This window comes from Pogona vitticeps, chromosome 1, assembly GCF_051106095.1.
Source record: "Pogona vitticeps strain Pit_001003342236 chromosome 1, PviZW2.1, whole genome shotgun sequence".
NCBI classification, from domain to species: Eukaryota; Metazoa; Chordata; class Lepidosauria; order Squamata; family Agamidae; genus Pogona; species Pogona vitticeps.
Window position 1 is genome coordinate 64,563,836 of NC_135783.1, and position 25,310 is coordinate 64,589,145.

At 40.5% G+C, this 25,310-nt stretch overlaps 1 protein-coding gene across 2 annotated transcripts in view; it reads left to right on the forward strand.

The window, feature by feature from the left end:
- The window catches only part of RPS6KA2 (ribosomal protein S6 kinase A2), a 279,999-nt gene that overhangs the window by 34,495 nt on the left and 220,194 nt on the right, over positions 1–25,310 (forward strand). The window contains exon 1 of one of the 2 annotated variants that reach the window (XM_072994268.2): positions 582–1,644. The exons of the other annotated variant lie outside the window; for it this stretch is intronic. Within the exon in view, the coding sequence (XP_072850369.2) occupies positions 1,597–1,644 (48 nt within the window). The 5' untranslated portion in view covers positions 582–1,596. Of the gene's footprint in view, positions 1–581; positions 1,645–25,310 lie in introns of those variants that run through there. 2 annotated transcript variants of the gene reach the window in all.

Genomic DNA, 25,310 nt, shown 5'->3' on the forward strand with positions numbered 1-25,310 from the left:
TTTTATATCCCGCATATCTGGTTGGATGAGGACCACATTCAAGAGTTCTGACTAAACACAATCCACCTGGAGCAGGAACTGGCAAGCTACTCCAGTATCTTTGCCAAGAAAACCCCATGAACAGAAGCAAAAGGCTAAAATATATGACACTGGAAGATGAGCCGCTCAGGTCAGAAGGCGTCCAACATGCTACTGAGGAAGAGTGGAGGACAAGTATAAGTAGCTCCAGAGCTAATGAAATGGATGGGCCAAAGCCGAAAGGACGCTCAGCTGGTGCTGGAGGAGGCTCTTGAGAGTCCCCTGGACTGCAAAGAGAACAAATCTATCCATTTTATAGGAAATCAACTCAGAATGGTCACTGGAAGGACAGATCCTGAAGCTGAGGCTCCAATACTTTGGCCATCTCATGAGAAGACTCCCTGGAAAAAACCCTGATGCTGGGAAAGAGTGAAGACAAGAGGAGAAGGGGACTACAGAGGATGAGATGGCTGGACAGTGTTACCGAAGTGACCAACATGAATTTGACCCAACTCCGGGAGGCAGTGGAAGACAGGAGGGCCTGGCGTGCTCTGGTCCATGGGGGCATGAAGAGTCAGGCACGACTTAACAACTAAAGAACAAGTGCACCACTCCACTGATTTATGTGACAATACAAAATTAGAATGAGGTCATCTGTTCTGCTACTTCTTATAAACATCTAGTCTTTAGTTAGCACAATTCTAATTTTCCACAGATTTCTCCAGGTTGGGCACTAGAGACTGCCCTTTAAGAATAATTTTAAGCCCACATTGTATCTTATTTCTGTCACTTTGTAATTCCTACTAATTTATTCAAGGCAGGAGTGTAGATGGGAAAATACTACATTGTACCTGGCCGATTCATATGCTTGCCATTAACGGGTTTCCTGTGGCAGAGCAGGTGTAGTTTGGTATGTATTTGCGAAGCTTTCACAGCCAGGATCTAATGGTTGTTGTGGGTTTTTCGGGCTCTTTGGCCGTGTTCTGAAGGTTGTTCTTTCTATCCTTTCACCAGTCCTCTAAAGATGCCGGCCACAGAGACTGGCAAAACGTTAGGAAGAACAACCTTCAGAACACAGCCAAAGAGCCCGAAAAACCCACAACAACCTGTAGCTTGGTATCTTTTACAGCTTTGTATACACAAATAGATTCCTCTGTTCCCTGAGCTTTTAAGGAGCAACCAGATGTTGAGAGACGTAGTTCACCTCTTAGTATTTCCTCCTTTCTTTCAGCTCCCCTTCTTAGCAGATAACAAGGATTCCTTTTATACGTTCATAATTTCTCTGGGCACATAGACATCTAGGAGGCTTCTTGGTTACTTTCCCTTTTTGTTTGCTAGCACCATGCAAAGACAAAGCTGAGGCATACTGCAATTTATCTGAACTAAAGATTACATCCACCCTAGCCTTTTGCTTGTAATCTCCAGCTGTTTGGGGGGGAGCGTTGTTCGTTATGACGTGCAGGGTTAAGCAGCTACAGGGAGATAACCAGAGAAGATGAAAGGTGGCAGTCTCTGGGAAAATGGTATGATTTGTTTCAAAAGGCCAACTAGTGGCCTATTTCTAAATGCTGAACAAAAATGATAAAGCTGTCTCACCGGAAGCTCAAAAAATGGTTCCTTAAAAAGGTATGTGTCTTTCTGTGTGCTTGTGTTTGTTGCTACATTACATTGAAAGTTTTGACAATTGCTTTAGTTTAATTTAACCATGTCTATAGAAGCTTGGCTTTTCTGTATGGAATATATTGCCCTTTTTCATAAAATAGACCTGCTTTACAGTTCATAATGATATAACTATACTATAATTCAAACCACATCTACTGTGTGTGACATCATGTAGAGTGGCTGATTACATTGCAAATATATTTTTTTTCTATTCTGATTAGGATATTTGAATTGTGGAAAGAATTGCAATTTAAAGTATTTAAGTTATTGAAGTAAAATACTGTTATAAAATGATGAAAATATATAATTCAGTAGATGGATACAAACTTATTAATATTTAGAATTCAGTCAGATTTAAAATAGTCATTACTAACTTACATATATTTGATTTTGATGGGTGTACTAATACACGAGATTCCCAGTGTGGTGCAGTGAACAGAATGACAGACTAGGGCTCAGGAGATCAGGGTTTGAATCATTTGGCTATGGAAATTGACTGAGGGAGTGGAACTGGTAAAAGCATTCCTTAAATATCTCACTTACTTTGAAAGCCCTGTTAAGGTTGCTATAAGTTGGTTCCAAGTTGGTGGTACACAACAATAACTCTAAGTATGTCTCAGCCTGAAGTCTGTCCATTTATTAGAAGAAAAAGAAGTATGCGTAAGAAGGAAATCTGGGACTCTCACAGAAGGTAACAGTCAGCGTTATATGGTGGTACCTTTCTCTGATACCAGTTAATGTTAGTACTGTATCAAGCAAAATTTGCAGCAGTTTTAAATAATGTTAACATATAGTTACATCTTATATGAAATCAAGATTAAATTATGCTGTATTAATAAGCATATTTGGAAATTTAGTATTCCTACAGTATTATTGTTCTATTAAAATATTGTAGATTTAATGCAGAAAGGAATATATACTAGAAATGTAACACTTTAAAAAGTAGGTATTTCTTAACATTTCCTCCACTCTTATAATTTATTCTTTCATGTTATGTTTAAGTTGTTGAGAATATGACAAGATAGTGCAGGAACAAAAATCTGGTGAACTAAAACAACAAGATGAAAGTTGTGGCAGGGAGATTAAGGACAGTTCCAATAGTAAGCTGGAAAGCCTTAGAAATCTCCTCTAAAATAACAGCATGTGTCCTGCAATCTATATCATGTGTTTCTCACACTTCTTGACTGCCTGATAACAAAATTCTCTGTGAATGCTTCCCGTTTTTTTGTGCTATCAACTTGGTTTGAAGTTCTGGGTGATCCTGTAAATTAATGACCTTAGAAGGCAATATCGTTAACAGCCCTACTCAGATCTTGCAAATGAAAAGTTGTATTCTTTCAGTTAATCCACCTCATGTTTGGTCTTCCTCTTTTTCTACTGCCTTCCACTTTCTAGCAGTACTGTATTTTTCAGTGACTTTTGCATTGCATGTTATATCCAAGTATTATAGTTTTTGTTTATCATTTTAGCTTCTACTGTGATTTGGTCTAGAGCCCATTTTTCTGTCCCTAAAACTGCCCTCCAACAGTATATTTCAAATGAATCAATTTCTAATAATCAGGAATGGTCTGAGTGAATTTGGCCTGGGCCTCTGTAACACATCCTTACACTTGAAGATATTTTCTAGTTCCTTCACAGAGTCTCAGTCTTCTTTTCAATTTCTTGGATGCTGTACATGTTTTGTTTAATGATTGAGCCAAGATATAGAAGATGTGTAACATCATCAGCATTAAAATTACATGATTTTTCTGTAATCATGATTTTTGTCTTCTTAATGTTGAGATGTAATCATGCTTTATTCTTTAACTTTAATCAGCAGTTGTTTGAAATTATTGATGTTTTCTACCAGTGGTATGGTATTAACTGCAGAGTTTAAACTTTTGAAATTCCTTCAGATTTCTTACATTATCACTCCCTCATCTGAAACTAATCCAGTTGTCCATATAATATGTCCTGCATACAGATAAAGCACACACTACTGGAAATATTTTATTTCCATATATTCTGCCCTAACAGCAGCCTCGTGTTCAAAGTATAGACTGTGCATCACTACAAACCAATGTTGAGACACACACATTTCTTTTTAAAACAATCAATGGGTTTTCTTAATCCATACAGTCAGAATCTTTGTTGTTGTTGTTTAGTTGTTACGTTGTGTCCAACACTTCATGTCCCCATGAATCAGAGCACGCCAGGCCCTCCTGTCTTCCACTACCTCCAGCAGTTGGGTCAAATTCATGTTGGTCGCTTCAATGACACTGTCCAACTATCTTGTCCTTTGTCGTCCCCTTCTCCTCTTACCTTCACTCTTTTCCAACATCAGGGTCTTTTCCAATGAGTCTTCTCTTCTCATCAGATGGCCAAAGTATTGGAGCCTCAGCTTCAGGATCTGTCCTTCCAGTGACCACTCTGGGTTGATTTCCTTCAGAATGAATAGGTTTGTTCTCCTTGCAGTCCAGGGGACTCTCAAGAGCCTCCTCCAGCACCACAATTCAAAACGTAAACAAAATCAACCCTGAGTGCTCACTGGAAGGACAGATCCTGAAGCTGAGGCTCCAATACTTTGGCCATCTGATGAGAAGAGAAGACTCCCTGGAAAAGCCCCTGATGTTTGGAAAGTGCGAGGGCAAGAGGAGAAGGGGATGACAGAGGATGAGATGGTTGGACAGCGTCATCAAAGCTATCAACATGAATTTGACCCAACTCTGGGCGGCAGTGGAAGACAGGAGGACATGCCGTGCTCTGGTCCATGGGATCACGAAGAGTTGGACACGAGTTAACGACTAAACAACAAATTTCTTTTCAGTGTTTATTACAATAGTTCTCTTTGTTTTTATGTGCAAGACACTAAAAGTTTGTATTCATGAGCCTGACCCTGGTGTCTTTTGCATTCTTCATTGATAATTACTCTGGTTTCAATCCACAGTTCTTCCGGTTTGTGGTGAAACTGAATTTAGTAAATTAAATATGTTCGCCTTTAAACTTTTCAGGAATGTTGTTTAAATTATAGTTTGGCATTAAATATTTTCATGTTCCTTAGCATTACCTCTAATTTTGATATTTAGACAGAGCCCCGTGGCACAGTGGTTAAACTGCAATACTACAGTCAAGCCTCTACTCACAACCTGAATTCAGTCCCAGTGAGTTCTAGTAGCTGGCTCAAGGTTGACTCAGCCTTCCATCCTTCTGAGGTTGGTAAAATGGGTACCCAGCTTGCTGGGGGACAAGTTGTTGTTTGCATAATTATGTTGTAAACCACCTAGAGAGTACTGTAGCATTATGGGGTGGTATATAAGTCAAAACAACAAGGACTTCTACTTTAGGCATTAAAAACCCATGGTCTGTCTCACCATCTGCTGGTTTTAGTTTTGCCAAAAGAATAAAACTCTTCTGTCTTCTGGCTTTAATTATATAGCCTATTTGATTTCTGTATTGGCCATCTGGAGATGTCCATGTGTACAGCTGTCTGTTCATTTGCCTGAAACATCTATTTGCACATTATTGACTTAACAAAATTCTATGAGTCATTTTCCTGCTTCACTTCTGCATCCCAGGCCAAATGTTCCAGTGATATTTTCTTCTGCTTTATTTCCTACTTCTGCTTTTCAGTCAGCCATGATTATCAACACATATTATTGATAATAAATTTCTTTCTCAACACTTGAAGAAAAGTTTTTAATTTCTCCTTCAGCATCTGTAGTTAGAACCTAAACTTGAATAATGGTAATGGTTATGCTTATAAATCTCCCATGAATACTATACAGTTGAGCTTTTGATTATATAACCCACTGGTCCCCAACCTTGGGCCTCCAGATGTTCTTGGACTACAACTACCAGAAGCCTTCACCATCACCTCTGCTGGCCAGGATTTCTGTGAGCTGAAGTCCAAGAACATCTGGAGGTCCAAGGTTGGGGACCACTGAACCCATAACTGCTTGTTCGAATCTCACCTCCCTATTACAAGTGCAGTATTTGTTCCGAGTCTGTAGTTTTCAGAGAAAAACACTTTTCAGTTATCTGATCGAAAATATTCTATACTTAGTCTACTCATTTCAAGTATTCTAATGTTTAGATGTTCAGTTTCTTTTGTAGTCCAATACTTGGCTTACTTTGATTCATACATAACTTTACCTGCTGAAATCTCCTCTTCAAAGCAAGTATTAAAGGTGAGGTACCACAAGGCTCAGTCCTAGGCTTGGTGCTCTTCAACATTTTTATTAATGATTGGATGAAGGATTGCAGGGAGTTATCAAATTTGCAGATGACAAAAATGCGTGGAATAGCCAATGCCTTGGAAGATAGGAACAACATTCAAAAAGGTTTTGATAGGCTTTAGTACTGAGCAGAAAAAAAGAATGAAATTTAATAGGGAAAGGCGAAAAATTCTACACCTAGAGAAAAAAATGAAATGCACATTTATAAGGGAGGGATACTTGCCTCAGTAATGAGTGAGAAAGATCTTGGAGTTTTTGTGGAGCAAAAGCTGCATATGAGCCAACAATGTGATGTAGCTGCAAAAAGGCAAATGTGATTTTGGGATACAGAAGTATAATCTCCAAACCCTGTGAGATACTAGTTCCCCCCATTCAGCACTGGTTAGGCCCCATCAGGACTACTGTGTCCATTTCTGGACACCACATTTAAAGAAGGATGCCAACAAATTGGAACAAGTCCAGAGGAGGGCAACAAGGATGATCAGGGGACTGGAAACCAAGTGCTATGACTGAAAGAACTGGGCACATTTACCCTTTAGAAAAGAAGACTGAGGAGAGATATGATAGTACTTTTCAAATACTTGAAAGATATTCTCTAAGGCTTTCATGGCCGGGATCCAATGGTTGTTGTAGGTTTTTCAGGCTGTTTGGCCATGTTCTGGAGGTTTTTCTTCCTAATGTTTTGCCAGTCTCTGTGACCAACATCTTCAGAGGACAGGAGTCAGAACTCTGTGCTCTGGTGCACAGACAGAGTATTTATAGCTGTGGGATCAGCTTTCTTTGTTTCTGGTGTGGATGCTGCTTTTTGTGGTTCCAATGTATAGCTGGCCATGACTGGAAGGCATCTGGTATAATCCTGCAGTGGTGAGGGGGTCCTTTTTCTCCTTTGCTGACCGTAACATTGGTTGTATTTTTGCGGTGGGCTTGAATACTGTTTGTAGGTTGTGTTGTTGTTTTTTCAAAGTTTCCCCATGTGGTCCATGAACCCTTTGATGTATAGCAGAAATACTTTATTTGTGGGTGGCTGTTTTTCCTCTTCAGTTTGGTGTTGTTTCCTTGGTTTGATGGCTCTAGTTCCACATTAATGCTATTACTCAGCTTTTACCCCATGCTGGAGTCTGTGCCGTGCTAGGCTACAGCACCCACAATCCCATGCAAGTATATGGGATGGTAGGAATTTTAATCCAAAAAAATCTGGAAAGCACTATGTTTAAGAAGCCCCTTCTGGCATGCATTGGCTTCCTAAAAGAGTTGGCCTACTAGCCTATTAACGTTGTTATAAATGTATGGTAAGTATATGTGCTTGTTACTACATTTGTCGTTCATTCATTGACTTGTTTATATAGCCTGAAATATCCTTAAATTTCAAGCTGAGTAATAACTTCTGTTGTCATTTATCACTTTCTGCAATCCTATGAGATAGGGCATTATGTCTATTTAAGAGAGAACCATGAAGAAGACCAGTTTAATTGCCTAGGAATCTGAAGTTAAAGAAATTTAGGTGTGCAAGATCTAAAGCTACCACATTTATGTTTGATCCTCAGCGGTATGTAATGTAGATGCTTAGTATGTATGCCTTTTGTCATTAAGCAACACAACCTTTTCCTGTTGTTACTTTACATATCTAGCCTTCTTCCCAAGATTGCTTGTTAAGCACCCCCAGAAGTCATTTGGTGACTGACAGTGCAAACTTTTTATACATGCCTACTCAAAAGTCTTACTTGGACACTCCTTGGATCTAAGCCATAATGTCACCACAGTGAAACAAATCTCTGATAATAAAATCTCCCATCTTTTTATTGCTGCTCTTACTGGTGTTTCAAGCCCCATAAAGAATCTTTCTGAGCAGATATGTCTGAAAGAAGATTTACTTCTCCACCCTTGAACACGTCGTTTTGTGCAGTCTGAGAATATGTGTTGTTTATTTTAGTGCAGCTTACTGCTGAGCAACTGTTTTAGATTGATGGAGTGATGGTGGGTGTAGCTTGGGAAAAATTCAGCATAATCCAGAGTGAGGAAAGCAGCTACATCATTGATAATCCTTGGTGTCCCATAGCAACCTCTTCTTTTGCAAAAAAAGGTGTATCTATGGAATACCACATAATAATATACGAATTTATATAAATGCATGCTCCTGCCCACATTATGTGGTGTGTTTGTTTTTACTAGACATAGTGTGGTGGTGGTGGTGGCGGTGATGATGATGATGATGATGATGAATGTTTCAACATAAGCTAATAATGATGAATGTTTCAGCATAAGCTAATGTGAGAAAAGTAACAGCTTCAGAGATCTGTGATAATGAATAATGCTAAAGAGTCTTTTGGTGCCTGAATAATTTCACAGGAAAATAAGAAGGGACCTCCTTTTCTTGAAAAGCTTTCGTTTAAAGCAAAAAGTAATAGCTGAATGTAAAATTGTTTGGACCACACAAATCAGTTCCTCTATCCTCAATTAAACCATGGACATACTAATACATGCCATTTGTGCCAGGGATGAACATTGCCCCCTCTCAATCCAGTCCCTACCCCAAAAAATGCACACAGACTGATGCCTGTCTTGCCTTGTGCTCTTTTAGGGATCCTTTATTTCTTTGGGCCTGAGATGGCATTTGTGCATTCTAGGATGTCCAGAAAACTGGTTATTGGGAATCAGGAAACGCAAAGGCCAATGACAGGATGTAGCAAATGGTACAACTGCACCAGGCTACAGATATTTGGGGCATCATGAGTTGCAGGTGATGCAGATGAACAACAGTATGCAAAGCTTAGTACAATGTTTTGTTTTCCCTTCACTGTTCTTCTAGCTAGCAAGAGAAAGCCCCAGTCTCTTCAGGAAACAGAGCAACTTCCTGAGGCAGCCAGAATTGAGGGAGGTACTTTAAAAAGACAACGATCACAGTCTGCTTGGATTCTTTTTAAAGAAAATCAGTGTGATGTGTCTACTGGGCACAGAACTCAATCCTACAAGAGCATCCACTTGCCTTCTCATGCGGACATGGATTACGCTCAGCTCCATCATTGGGAGGCCTTTTGCCCCAATCGGTGTCCAACAATCAGTTGTTTTTCCTGGTTTGGTACCACTGCCAGAGTATGTTGTCCCCACACAGGAGCCTTCAGTCTTGAAGCAATCTTACCACCATGATCACCCAGAATTACCAGGTACCTCCTATCAATCAGCACCTAAGAAACCCAGACGAGCCGATCAACACTCTTCAGGTCTGGTCACTTTCGCGGCACTGGCAAGCTACTACTTTCCTACCCTTCTGGATGGCCGTGAACACTCATCCCACTCAGCGTCACTGGCGTCGGTCTATTCCACTGTGATCCAATATGGTCCACTGACGCCCTTGCCACCTCAGCAGCTGTCTCAACACTGACAGCAACTTCCATATCAACATCAGCTCCATACCTACTCCTTCAATGTCGACAAGCCTCGATACTGACCGCAGTCCATGGATGCACCTTCAATGTTGACAGCGGTCAATGCCCCTCGATATCAACCACTGTCCACTGATGCACCTCTGATTTCGAGAGCTTGGCATTGACAGCAATACTTTGAAGACCAGCCTTTCGATGTCAATGTTAATCGACAGTCAGTTGACTCACGGCACAATGCCAAACTGTCTGATCATGGTTCCAGACCTCAAACACCATCAGTACTTTTAACATCACCAGACTCCGACCTAGCAGACACAGACCTTCCTTCACAAGCAGAAGATTTTCAAACCTATGCTAAGCTATTGGTTTGTATGACCAAATTCCTCGACCTACAAATCCACAGACCTACTATGGAGCCAGCAGATTATCTTTATGATCCCATATCTAAGGATTCTACCACACCGATCCATATCTCCATGCTCCCATCTCTCCTTAGCACATCTAGGTGTTCCTGGACCCAGCCTCATCACACGTGTCGAAGCGCATTGACAACCTCTATCGAGTGTATGAACCTGATGCAATCTTTTTGCAAAAATAGCCTTCTCCTAATTCCGTCTTTGTCGAGGCCTCACAATCTCGCTCTTGACATCAACAGTTTCTAATACCACCTAATAAAGATAGCAGGCGCATTGACTCTATGGGCAGATGGCTTTATTCCTCTTCTGCTTTTACTATGAGGGTTGTCAACTATCAAGGAGCTATGGGCGCCTACCAACACTTTCTTTGGGACAATATGTTTACCTTTATTGATGTACTCCCCAAAGAAAAAAGAGTCTTAGCACAAACTTTTCAACAAGAAGGTCTCTTGGTAGCTAAACAACAGATGCTCGACAGCAAACCACAATCAGGAGCAATGACCACAAACCTAGACATCGGATTTGATGTCCAACCAGCTGAGATCCCAATACAACCTCTCACTTCTCCACCTGCTCTCTGGAAGCACTTGCCTGCATGGAAAGACTTCATCATAGATGCCTGGGTCCTCTCCATTATAGGACATGGGTACCACATAGAATTCCACCACCTTCCTCCACCATCTCACACCGTCATACCTCCGTTGCAAACTCTACAGGATGAAATACAGTCATTGTTACTCAAAGACACCATAGATCCAATACCAGTACACCATACAATGAAAGGTTTTTTCTCTCTTTATTTCACCATCCCCCCAAAAGTTGGAGGCATCCGCCCACTCCTCGATCTCAGAGAACTAAACCAATATATCACTACCACCAAATTCCACATGGTTACCCTCAAGTCCATCTTCCCGCTACTCCACAAAAAAGACTCCTATTATATAGGAGCAGTTATAGACTCCAAACATGCTTGAGCATTTTCTCCCAACAGACTAATGTCTCAATTTAACTTCTTCACTCCATGGCTTCACTCCTCATGCGCTTCCAGTCCAACGTGTCTTAGGCACTATGGCCTCAACAACTGCTGTAGTCCATCATGTTTGTCTCAAAATGAGATCACTTCAAGCATGGTTCCTGGCCTTATTCAACCTGCTGACAGACCCACCACATACTTTGCTGTGAGTCACTCCAGAACTCGCCTCCAAGCTTTCATGGTGGCGCTCCACTCAAAACCTGATGATGGGACAACCTTTTCAGCAACCCTACCCACAAATCCTGGTTACCATAGATGCCAGCCTCACCAGCTGGCGTGCCCACTGCCGATCCCTACAAATCCATTCCCAGTGGTCGGGAAGAGAAAGGTTGCTCCACATCAATGAGATAGAACTCTTAGCAGCAATAAAAGCCTCCAAGGCTTTCAAGAATCATCTTATTGGCAAAATGGTCCAAATAGCCACAGACAACAATAGCCACAGACAACACCATCATGATGTACTATATTCTCAAGAGGGTGGAGCAATGGGCAGTAAGAACAGCGAAATTCTCAGGGCTCTGAGAACCTCTGGGTTTATTCCAAGTCAGCGGATCCCCCAAGAAAGGGGGGGGGCGAGTTTCCACAGGAGAAGTGGAACCGTAGCAGGGGAACTGGAGACGCCGAAGAAGCCAGACTGCAATCTGCTTTTTCGGAGGAGTTTCCTTTCCTCAATTGCAACGGACTTGTGAAGCCGCTATGATGAATTGGTGCGTAACTGCTCGGAGAAGGGAGGAGAAAAGAAGACTTATGATCTGACTGCATGAACAGAAGTTGATCGGCTATTTTTACGGCAAGTAACAGGCCAGATGTTTTGTTTCTCTCTGGGAAGTTTTGATTGTGGAGACGATCTCTTAAGTGGCAGAGGATCTTGGCAAACTTTGGAGGTTTTTCTTACTACGCCATAACTTGGTTAGAACTGAGAAAGTGAAACTTAACTGTCTTTCCCACCCTAAGCCCCCCTCCTAAGGTTTGGCTTTTTATAAATTAGAAGCTTGAGAATCTTGAACGACTATGTCTGTGGAACTTTACTTTGAGCGATAAAGGAAGATTATATATCAAATACTCCCTTTTATGACCAGAGTGTTTTCCGCAGGACTCTGAATCAGTTTTGGCCAAGGAGCGAGGAGGGAAAGCTGAGCAACTTCATCTGTCTGACTCTAATCGTTTTTGGATGAAAATTTAAGGGCGAGACTCATCTTTGAGATTTTGAAATGGAAACCGATCTGATATTCTGTCTTCAGGAATTTCAATCTAATCTCATCAATCATCTTATGGCTCAAATTTCAGAACTAGAGACAGATATTAAAGCAATACTTCTTGGCTTGGACACTATGATAGAGACAGGAGACAAACAGGCAGCATCTTCTGAATCAGCTGAACAACTATCAGCACCAGAGGGAGAGGGAGAGACCACAGTTCCTGAGGAGGAGACGGGAGATGAAATGATTGACTGCTCTGAACTAATTGAACAACGGCCTCTGGAGAGGCAGAGAGAGACTTTTTTTAAAAAAAAAAGTAGAATGAAATACTTAAAAATGAGGAAAGGAGGGGCGGGGACAAGGTGGGAGAGTACATGGATTTTATCCTGATGGAAAATAATGTTAAAGGGAAGACATGGGTGAATTTAGAGGCAGAAATTTATGATCAGAGGTCGAAAAGACCTGTGTTGCTTGGAAATCAATATATGGATTATATTGAGAGGAAATTAGTAAATCACACAGTAAATGTCTTAATGAAATTTTATAGATGGCATTTTAAACCTGGTAAAAGGGGAGTAAGAAATTAATCTTGGAAGTTTGAGTCGAGATGCAAAAGTGAAAAGGGGGGAAAGTAACCTGTGGATTAAATGTTAAAATTTCTTGGTCCTGAGAGAGATATATTCACAAAGAAAGCAATATGAGTAATTACATTATGAGCAATTTTGGCTAGGTGGGAAGCTAAAAGGTAGATAAATATATGTAGCTATAACTTTCATAAAGGTCAATGAAGAATAATAATATTAGATGCTTTGGCTCTTATGGTTTATATAGAGAGCTTAAATATGTGTGAATCACTATATTGATTATATAGACAAGATTAGACTTACAATGTCTTTTTACCTGTAAAAGTGGGGATCTTTCAGAAATGTATTGAGCTGGCCTAGAGCTTGTGTGTGGGGAGGTGTGTATGGCTAAGCAACCTTTATGATGAAATTAAAATTGCTTATGATGAGTATTGGTTAGAGGTGTACGCAGGTGAAAGAATATATAGAGACTTTATAGACAGCACTTTAAAAGCCAGTAAAAAGAATGAAAAAAAAAATGAATTCCTAGATTCACAAGGCTATAAATAATTAAAAATCCCTGGTTTATATACATGGAGCAAAGAAATATAATAAAAATGGGGAAGTTACTTGCTGAATGTTTTAAATGGTTAAGTATAGGTAATGCTTAAATTAGATTACATATTCTGAACACAGTTGTTTAGATTAGAAGGTATTGATGATCAGTTAGAAACATGAAGATACTAAGTAACTTGTGAACTATAGTTGGTCTATGCAACTAAGAATGGCTTGAAGATAAGATTAGGCTTAAGTTTATATATTAGACAGTTTAAGTATGTTAATCTTTAGGGTTTATGTAGTCAGAATTATATATTAAATGGATATGGCCTAAAGATGCTTAGTAGGGCAAGATAGTTTATGTAGTTAGGTTTATATGTTAGATGGATATATTCTCCCCACATGTATGTTTTGTGTTTGTTTTGTATGTTTGTCTGTGTTTAATTAAAAAAACGAAAAAAAATGATGTACTGTATTCTCAAGCAAGGGGACACTGTTTACCTGTGGGAATGGTGCCTCTCCCATCACATTGTCTCGCAGCAATACATATAGCCACTCAGGACAACAATCTGGCAGGTTTGCTCAGTTGCAAAGAATCTCAAACCCATGAGTGGGAACTAGATCAGACTGTTTTACTCTCCCTGTGCACATGCTGGGGCACACCCATCATTGACCTCTTTGCCTCCCAAACAAACCGGAAGTGCAAATGTTACTGTTCCTGCACAGGAGTCAACAAGAACTCCCACGGCGATGCAGTTATCGGTCGTTGGCCCAAATCACTCACTTACCTTTTTCACCGTTCCTGCTTCTCCACAAGGTCATAGTCCGCCTGCAATAAGACAATCCCAACGTTATCCTAATAGCTCCATGGTGGCCCCAATAGCCATGGTTCCCAATTCTCCACCAGCTGTCGTCTGACATTTATCACCTGCCCCACCTGCTTCACCTGCTTACACAAGACTCAAATCAAATGCTCTACCTAGATCTCCCTGCCTTTATCTCGCAGTGTGGAGGATTCTGCCTCCCTGGTGAATGTCCTTCATCATGCAACGAAACCCTCAACTAGGGAGGGCTACATGTATAAATGGAAAAAATTCCAATCATTCACTGCAGCGTCATTGCTACCTTCAACCAACGCTTCTCTTACCATTGTCCTTCGTTTTCTATTGCAACTAAAAACTAAGGGCCCTTCTCTTTCATCTCTCAAAGTCTACCCTTTGGTGATTGTGGCTTATCAACCACCAACCTCTTCGGCAGCTAAGTTTTTCAGACACCCTACTCTGGAACATTTCCTCAAAGGACTGTCACACATGTATCCTGACATATGTCCTCCACCTCAATGGTCCCTGACATTAGTCGTTCAACACCTTAAAAAGGCCCCATTTGAGAGCCTTGCATCAACTGACCTCAGATTACTTACCTTTAAGACGGCATTCCTTGTAGTTATCACATCAGCACAACATGCTAGTGAACTGGCAGCCTTAAAGTCTGACTATCCTTATCTCCAACTGGGTTGTGTCTACCATCCAGCTTGCTTATCAGCTCACTTGAGTTACAGAGTGCCACAGAGTATCAGCGCTCATTCCACCTCATTCCATCAGCCCTCATTCCATCTACAGCATTTCTTCATGATGTCTGCGCCTCTGCCACATGGTCATGTCCATGTTTATCAATCACTATTGATTGGACATTCGGCAGAAATCCGATGCTGCTTTTGGGCATGCTGTATTATCATCTACCTTGGCATGACACCATCCTCTGGGTAAGGTAGCTCATTAGTCACCCACAGTGTGATTCACAGAGGCCATGAAGAAGAACGACAGGTTACCTACCTGTAATTGTAGTTCTTCAAGTGGACCTCTGTGATTCACACATCCCAACCCAGCCTCCCCACTGTCATGCCCTTTTCTTTATGCTGCAGTTGACCTAACTGAAGGGAGAGCTTTGGTGTCAAGGTATATATACCAGGCGGTTGGAGTCTGCACTAATGTATCTTTGCTACAGTAGTAGCTCTAGAATATTCTGACAAGGCTCCCCACATGTGTGGATCACCCACAGAGGTCCACTCAAAGAACTACAGTTAGAGGTAGGTAACCTGTCATTATAACTATTTTTGTTTTCTTGCAAACTATAACTCAATAATGCAATGGAGGAAAATAAAGTTAGCAAGGAGTGTCATCTGGAAGTATTTAAATAAGAACATATTTTCATCTTTGAAAATGGCATAGATGTGTGATTCTGGTTCGAAAAGTGAAGATGCATTTTAAATGTAAATTAATTTGTTGGCTGTAATGTCTCATTTACATTTGTATTTTCTTATGTTTTTAAAATGTGTATATACATATCTTTGTATTATAGGGTGGTCATGGGTGTGTGGGTTCTATTTTGCCTCCTCAAAGAGTAGGGTAAGAATTTCATATTGCATGAATATTGCTTTCTGGCAGCTTGTAAGAAATGTCTCCATCTGATCTGACTATTACCATCACGAGAAGTTTTTGTCCTTCAAGAACATATGCTTGAGTCATCAGTGCAAGGAGGGAGAGAGAGAGAGAGAGAGAGAGAGAGAGAGAGAGAGATCAGGTATTTTCAGCTTTGTGCATCTACTGGATGCCTGTAAACATTCACCGTAGCATATGCGGATCATATACATGGGCAAGGTATATCTTTAAAATTGGAAATAATCTATACTGTTTTTCCTAATTGCATGACTGCACAGAATGAGTTTTTTCCTCCTTTCTGCTCTAATCTGTTACATGCTTTCTTTTGTATGCAGTTTTGCTGTTTGTCATTGCCTGCTTCTACTTAAAGGGATTTGTGAGGTTCTCATCAAAGGAACATTGTTTGTGAAGTTCTTATTTGTGTGTGTAAAAGTTAAATAATTTGAGAAGTCAGGACTGGTGTAGACATCTTGTGTGATTCTCAGCATCAGTGCAGCTAACATTTATTTGATATTCCAGGATCAATCTGAGATCTGTGAGCAATACTGTATTGGTTTTGAGCAGAGTTCATATGACTATATGACTATGAGATTCACATATACTCATACTGATTTAAAGAAAGAGAAATATATTAAAATAAATTTTGTTGATGTAAGATAAGAATTGTACATTTGTTATTTGAGTACACATTTTCCAACTACAAAATTTGTAGGTATTTGGTTCTTGAATAATGTTTCATGTCTCATGGCAATTGCAAACATTTAGTAGTTCAAATCAGTAAATATGCAGATTTCTTAATTGCCCCTCTATATGATGACAGCCTAACCCTTTAAGTAAACTAATCACCTACCTGTGGTGCCAGAATTCCAAGGTGTTTTCTGAAGAAGTAGCCTTGTTAGTCTGTATTCATATGTTGAAAAAATTGAAGGGGAAAAGGAAAATAAAAAGTCAAAATATGGTGGCTCTTTAAAGTTTGACATGTAATTCACTGTGAGCTTCTCTCTCTCTCTCTCTCTCTCTCTCTCTCACACACACACACACACACACACACACACACACACACACACACACACACACACACACCTACCTCTCTGTAGTCTTTAAAGTGCCACAATATTTTGTCTTTTTTCTTTTCTTTTTTCCCTTGATTTTGTCAAAATTCAAAGGGCGTCTGCCTTAACTGTTGTTTGGATAATGGGAAAATTGTAGTATTCCAAAAGAATGTGAAATGCAATGTAATAGTTGATGAACTTGATTAAGATTAAAGAGGAGATAAAACTGACAGCCTTCTGATCTCTGGTGGCCAGCAGGAAATAGCAGACATTAAAAATGAAAAAGAGAAACTAATATGCAGGTGAACTCTTGAGCAGTAAACAGATGGTATATAGTTACACTGCTCAACATATGATGAAATACAAAGGAAATAAAAGAGAAACATTTTAATTTTCTCACTAAAGTAGTAGCCTCAGCTTCCTCTGTCACTTAATTCCTTACCATTAGTTTGTCAAGGTTTACAATCCCTGACCTGTTCTTTAACACAAGAGTTCCACTTTGCTCAGCCCAACAATCAGCTCATTTTTAAGTTGCTTGGAGAATTTTCCTTTTCTCTTTTGCAATCACCACATGTGCTTTCCCCACTAAAATGTGAAGTGCTAGTAATGGTTCACATTCATTTGGAATACAATGCAGGATCAGTTGATACCTTTACTAGCACACTAAAAAAAATTCTCACAGTCTGCTAGCTTTCATGGATCAAAATCAATTCACTCCCAGCCCAGAGGGAGTTTTTTTTCTTACATTCTACATCACTGTTGTCAGGGCTTGTGTGAGATGAAGTCTCAAGAGTCACGATACAGGTGCTGCAGATGGCACCTGCACCTGCTGTTTTCCTGCCCAGGTCCCTCCTGTCACATTCTGGTGCACAGTGCACACTAGACTAGCTTGAAATACATAAAACATCACATTTAACTGTTGAGTCCTAGTGTCATCTGGGAATCAGTGGAGATGGGTGTTTAGGCTTTTTAACAATGTCACTCATGAAAATACAGTGGACCCTCTTACGTAAGGAATTAATCCGTATTGGAACGGTGGCTGTAAGTCGAAAATTCTGTAGGTCGAATATCCATTGACCTGCAATGCATTGAAAACTGATTAATCCCACAACTGGCAGTTTTTATTCTATTTTTGTTCCATTTTGGTTTTTTTCTGGTCTGTAGGTCAATTCTCCGGCTGCAAGTCGAATCTAAATTTTGCAGCCAGAGAAGTCTGTAACTCAAAAAGTCTGTAAGTCGAGCTGTCTGTAAGTCGAGGGTCCACTGTAACAGAGGTTCTCTTGCTGCCCTCTAGGCTACTTGCCCTAAGATTTCATTTTGCTGCATAGAGACCAGAAAAGCACAGCAATTCCTTGAGACTATCGCCAGTGCCCTCTGATCTGCAACCTAATTTGGTCCCTCCTTTTTTCTTTAATTGTACAAGTGCTATGAAAGCACTATTATTTTGTGGAGCAAATAGTACAGTTACCATCTCAGCTCCATTTTGTAGATTGTATTACATACTGATGACCTATATATATTTCTGACAGGATAATTTATTAAGGGGAAAAAGGTTTTAAACAAGAAAATCAGAATTCTGTTCTATCATCTGATATTTTATCCTGTTTTCAATCTGATTCTTCTAATATTCTGTGAGGGGTCACTTTGAGAGACCCCACCAGGCTGTCCTACCCTATAAGCCCAGGGGAGCCCAGAAAAAAGTGAGTTTCTTGGACCCCATGCACTCATGGGATATGCTGCTGCAGGTGGAGGAAGGGTGATATAGGACAGAAGGGCATGACAGAGGGAATTAGAAGGTGGAAGTTGCAGAGCTCAGGGTCATCATCATCATCAACCACATCAAATGAAGGAGAGACATGGGAAGACACAGTTGAACACTGGGACCTCATCTTCTGTGCTTTTGCAGAGGTGCAAAGAGGGATAGAGGACAATGGGAGTCTCCTCGTCCTGTCCAGCTTTTTCAGCTGTGAAAGGAGTTGGGGATTGAGGCTCTGGCAATGGCAACCCAGCATTGGCGTCCTCACCACTCAACAGGAGTCATGAGGCCTACCCTTTCCCAGCTTCAGTGCTGGAGATGTAAGTGGCAACAAGAGCAGCAAAGGAGGCTCTGAGAGGAGCCCAATCCCCATCACCCGCTTTTACCAGGCCTCCCTAAAAGAACAGCAACCTCGATTGGGACTCATACTCCTTGCCTGCTTCGGCAGACCTGGATTTACAGACTCCAGTGAAGTCACCTGGGGCCACAGTTGGATGGACTGTACCCAGAGGGATGAAATGATGGAAACTCAGCCCCCTGGGAATGTGGGGGAAGCACTGACTCTGTGCTTTTAATAAAAGCTGCTGTGAGTGGCAAAACCAAGCTGGAACCCATGGAATTATTGCCTGGGGATTTTTTGGCTATTGGGCTCCTGTGGAGAGGGAGAACCTGGAGAAGAGGTTCACATGTTCTTCAGCATGGAATAAGAAGATGGAGGGGGTACCGTGTCCACACTATTGTGAGCTTGAGCTTTTAGCAAACTCCCCCATGTAGCTGATGCAGTTCTATCAAGAAAATGCCTCTGACATAAAATGGAACAGATCAATAGGAAATGGTGACACTAAATTGTTATGTTACTTTTATTTAAAGGTATGCAGTTGAAAAGAGAATAATAAAAATGCCTAATTTTTCATAGCCAAATTTATCTTTGAAACCTTTTATAGTCATCAGTCTACTACAGGAGCTAGAGAGAGCCAGAATATGTAGTCTTGTATTCAGAATGGTTACATTTTGATGTTTCTGGTTTTGAATGTGTTAGTCGGGTTCCAACTCCAACAACAGATGTGGTGTTTACCTTTCCAGAAGTTTGGAGTCAGCGTTTGGATATTGAAACTCCCAGAGCTCTCTGTTGTTGAAAAGAAACCTTGGAGCCCAAGATAATAGGTTAAACAGAGTGCCTTATCAGGTAGCTTCAAATTCTCCCTTTTCATAAGCAGAATAAAGATGCAGGTTTAGGAAAACCACCGAGAGAGTTTGATAAGAACTTATAACATAATATATTCAGACTTCATATATCAGCATAGATCAGACATATATACATGGCATTATATACATAGCTTGCGCATAAATCTCTTAGAGCAACATAGATATTCAAAGAATTAAAGACCACAAGACTCACTACTGTGTGGTAATGTGCTGTTCTTACTCTTCTGCTTATAAAGTAAGAGCAGCCTATCACTATAGACAAAGCAGCTGAACATGGTTAATTAGCAATACCTGAGCTTGTTCCAGCTGCATGCCATCAATCACCCATTTTACAATGACTATACAATATTAAATTTAACCCCTTGTTCACTTATTAGGAACAAATCCTGACAGAATGCTCTTGTTTGGAGAGCTTAGGTGTGACTTTTTTTTCCTATTCAGAACTCTTGTTTGCCACAGAAACAAAAAAGTGAGTTCCTATGAAAATTAGTGTTTTTTCATTGTCTTATTTGCTGAAAAACATAACATTTCTCCTCCTCCACAGGAGATAAACAGCGCTGTTAAAGCTTCCAAAACAGGTGCAAAGTGTATGTGTGTGTGCACATTGCTCAGCATATCATAAATAGGAAGAAGCTGACTTTCTATGCTGGCCACCCAGTGGCCTGATCTGAATAAACTTGTCTGGATTTCAGAGGACCACCAAGTTGTAGGTGAACTGTCCCAGTCTCCCTACCTGCAAACACACACACACACACACACACGCTCTCAGAAACAGAAGGAGGCAGTCCCAAGCCGCCGATGATGACACATACTCTCTAACTGGTGGGGTGAAAGAGCTTCAAAGAAGTAGCCTCATCACTACCTACAGTTAGCAATTTGAATTTCCCGCCTTTCCCCCCTGCCTTTTTCTGTTCATAAGTGGAAGCTCCAGTTGCGAACAGAGGCAAAATTTTGTGGCCGGAACTGGTGGTAACTCGAAATGGTTGTAAGTAGGGACGTTTGTAAGTCGAGGCACCACTGTATGCAGTCCTAGCAATACAGCATTGTCTTATATTTTGTTCCATTCACATAAGGGAAAGATAAATTGCACTTGTATTCAGGAAAATAGGATATTTCCCCATGATTTCTTTTAAAGAAAATGAAGCCCAATCTCCTAATGCTATCATTTTCTTTTCTGTGGCTTAATATTTTTCCATTATACCAAAGTACATTGTGATTTCATGTAATCTAAGACTATTACAATGCAATTCTGTTCACCATGATGAAAAAATACACCACACATTTTCATTATTTAAAAACATTTTTGTACCATTTTTTCAGTTTAAAAAAATTCAGAGTGGTCAAATGAAAGCAAAAAACAAAAACAAAACAAAAACAAACAATAAGATGCTCCTATTGATAAGAGGACAAATACTGTGAAGTAAATATCCTGCATTTGCTTGTTTGGAACAGAAGGGGGAAAACACTGCTTCAAAAAGCATAGAATGAACCAGTATCAATTATTTTACTACCAGTTTGTATAGCAATGTTATCAATGCCCATTAGTCATGGTCACTGGGGCAGTGTGATAGAGACTGTATGTTAGATGTTTTGGAAAAAGTACAGGCATATGGTGATGTTAGGGTGAAGCTGTGGTGAAACAGGAAAGGTGTCCCCATGTAAGCTGGACAGGAGAGGAACCAATTCACCCTGAATAATAGGGAGATGCTTTCTTTTTGCTCAATTGCATAGGATGCTCTGTATTTACATATTCAATTGTGTAGGTGATGTGAAGAGTTTTAAGAGTTCTGCTGGTGCATCTGTTACCAAAACAGTACATGCACTTGACCTTCTGCTGGCTTCTATCACATCAAACAACCTTGCCGCTAAAGTAACTGATTATGAGATTATATGATTATGCCCTAAAGTCTACTGTTCTGTAATGCTGCCCTTGGCAGGAATATTGTTTTCTAAAATCTCTTCATAGCAGTGTTTGAAAATGAATTACAGTATCCCAATGAAACTTTTTTTTCTCCTATGTACCACTGTTTAAAAATATTCATTGGTTTAATAGAATTTAGGCTTATTTTTTTCTTCACATCATTTGTATATTGTAGTCAGTTTGTATATGCTGTGCATTTGAAAACAAAAACATTGTGCTAAGAAATGATTATTGAGGTGGACGTTGAAGTGTACAGATTACACTTTATTAAGTGTAATCTGTTGGAAATCCTTTATTAAGTTCCAATTAATTGGCTGAAATGATAGGCAGTCAGAGGGTAGAATCATAGGTAATTTTTCTTTAGTTCCCAGCTCACCTTTTCAATAAATTTGGCAGAAAGACACTTTAATTCCATTTCTCCTCTCCCCCCCCCCATGCATGAACTCTGTTTTTAATTGCAAGTTTGGAACTAGGAGTGATTTGCTTTTCTTTTTAATGAGTAATACAGTCTGCGATCCTATGTATGCTACCAGGCTGTCCTTCTCTACATTCATTTGTTGAAAAATAAATTGTGGTCCCATTGCCTTTGTATTTAGGACCAAAATATGAAATAACCATCATATAGACAAGGATGAGGGATTAATCCTTTTGGTCTGACTCCCAACTTCCGCGTATCAGTTGTGTCTTCACAGAGTCTGTATGCATAGACTTTATGCAGAGGAGACATTTAATGTATGGAGGCTGGCACTGGAGTTAGAACTCCATGAACCACCTGTTCATGTTTTCTACAAAGAGGTAAGACAAAATGTAAAACAAAGGGGAAAAAAAACTGACTCTATGACTTGTTTTGGGAATTGCGGTGCATTTGAAAAGTCAAGGCTCTAGCCATCAGTGCTAGTTTGTACAAATGCACAATGTATTTGTAACCATTGTGACAGCTGGCTTGGGCTTTTCTAAGCCTCTGAATTAGAATGATAGAATCATAAAATCATAGAATAATGAAGTTGCTCCCTTATTGATGTATTTTAAGTGTTCATTTATTATTTCAGAAGGATGTAGAAGCTTTTCTAAAATGAATTTATAACATACTTGCAATTGGCTGGTTGTCTAAATAACTTTCCTTGAAAACACAAACATAAAATGATAATAACTAGGCCAATGGATGCTGTCAGTTTTACTTCACCACAATAATTGCTCAGTAGAATGAAACCCTAAATATATATAAAGTCCCCTAATTCCTTTCAAATCCAGATTAATCTGTGTGATTGTGTGGGTAATCCTTTAAAACTGTTTCAGAAGTCACACATGGTACAGTAACAGCCTGACAGTTCTTCATTAAAAATTTCCACTTCTGTTTCCCCCCACATCTGTCTGAACAATCAAATGGGATTCCTTTGAGTAATGCCCTTTTCATCCTTAATTGTTACATGTTCTGCCGAGAACTACAGAATTCGTAAAGATGGTTATGATGGAAAAGAGGAGATGATGTCAGCTATGTTTTAGTCATGGGATTGAGAAGTAATTCAATAAATATTCCAATAAATAGTTGTTGCTGAGTGTGAAGTGCCGCACAGTAGAATAGCGAACAAAAGTTCATGCATTCAATCCCTGCTTTGTAACTCCCAAAAGAATAGAAGTTGACATCTGAAGCACTGAAGCAGAATACTTGGTGGAGGTGGGTGAGTGGGTTAGCTGGCTCTTCTTTACACTTAATTGCTAGCCTAACCAGCAGCCTTTCCACTTTTGCACTCATAGTGGGCACAGTAGATATATAAGTTGCATTCCTTGGCTGAGACGTACATAGTCCTGGTATCGGAATCACTGATCCTGTGGCTGACTCTGTACACTCAGTCTTCTGTCTATGTGTGGGAGGGGTGATTTCAGAGGACAGCATGAATATATGATCGATGTGTTAGATAAGAATGCTGTAAACTGGGAGAGGGTGAAGGTTAGAAAATGAATAGGATTTAGTAGATTTAGTAAGACCCTTGTTAATGAGGTGGAAGTGGTGGGAGCCTTAGGTGGGAGTGGGGTTGGACTGGATGGCGTCAGTGGTCTCTTCCAGCTCTGTGACTCTATGGCTGTATAAGTACTTTGGTGCCCAAGTGATCCAACAGGATTCAATAGATGGATATATGGAGAAGAAGGTCTGCAGGCTTCACAGGCTTTCCTACTGTAGGCACAGAAACCACACTTGAGGAGTTTGTAAATATTGCTCTTTTGATGCACAGGTCCTACAGTCTCCCAATCAACACCATCAGGCCATGCTGGGTTTTTCTGAGAAGTATAGCCCCACACAAAAAAAGTAATGCTCCCCAACTCTGCAGACTCACCATTGCTGTTTTTGTGTTACTCTAATGCTAACAGCAGCAAAAAGCTGGTGTGCCCAGGACAGCTGTCAGCAGGTTGTGTAACCCCTTATCCTGCCCTTTCGCTTAGAGGTAGAGCATAAGGTCAAAGGGTTATTTTAGCCAATCCTAGTTATGATTAGGTAACTAGTATCCTATCTGTCTCTCTCATAACATACTATGTAATCATGCTAGGTAAATAAAAGAGCTCCTGGGGCGTTGTTAGTAGGCTCCGCTGGCTTGAACATCCGTTGTCGACTCCATTGTTCTCTCTCTAAGGCAATTAGCCTTCCTTTGTTCCGTGATCACCCACACTCCAGAAAATCGTTTTGTGCTACCCTATTTGGGACAAAAAGCTGAATGTAGCCCTTTGTCTTTGTTTTCCTATTTGTTCCCTTGTGAAGGGGTGGGGGTAACATATTTTTGCTACAGCCAACATATATAGAACAGTCTTTCCACAGACATATTTATATAGCCTTGGCTAAATCCTTTTCTCTCATGTTTAATTTCCAAGCTGTGATGTAGTGCAGTGGTTCTTAACCTTTGTTACTCGGATGCTTTTGAACTGCAACTCCCAGAAACCCCAGTCAGGACAGCTGGTGGTGAAGGCTTCTGGGAGTTGCAGTCCAAAACTCCTGAGTAACCCAAGGTTAAGAACCAGTGATGTAGTGCTACCAGGGGCTTGCAGGGTCAAAGATGTAGAACCTCCTGAGTAGCAGGGATTGTTATATCATATCCCATACTCCTTGGGGTTTCCTTTTCCACCTGAGCTTAGTTGCAATCCTCACAGAAGCAGGGAAAGAAATGTATTTTCCAAGGAGTGGTATATTATAACAAGCTGCTTGCAATGCAGAGTATTAGAAGGCTGAATGGTCTTCACTGGGCAATTAAGAGACGTTAATTTCCCAAATGACAGAACCAACAGCTTGAATTTTTGGATTCTTCTTATGAGGGGCACTGATTATAGAAACTATCATGCTGAGTATCTGCATGGTGTCCTCTTCCTGTGGGGTTTGTCTCAGGCCCAGCAAACACAGGTTTACCAGACTGTGAGGTAAACAAGGTGCAAGAGAGCTTGACACAGCATCTGTAACAGTCATGCCAGTGAAAAGCCGTGGAAGCAAACAGGCAAAATCTAGAAAAAATAGTCAGACAGTTGAAAAGGTCACACACACAGCAAAGCGTTGGCAGCAAGGTCAGAGTAAAAGGGAACCAAAATATATATTATTTTCCATGACAATATATTGCCAGGCTCAGGTTATGTAGCTTAGCTGCCTGAGCTCCTTCTTAAGCTCAGCTGCAAGCATTTGGACAGCTGGCAAGGGAGCTCAGCTACAGGATTTGGCTCACTGGTTTCCCCCCAAAGAGGAACTTTCCCTCAAGAAAACTCTATTCCAGAGAAAGCCCCTCCTCCCAAGGAGACTTTCGCTTCAGTAAAGCTCTCAACCTACGGTGTTTGTATGGGTTGGGAGGGGGTCTAGTTTCCTCTGACTCCACCCCGGATCTGCCCTCATCTGGGAGTTCAGGCTTGTCCCTGACCCACCAC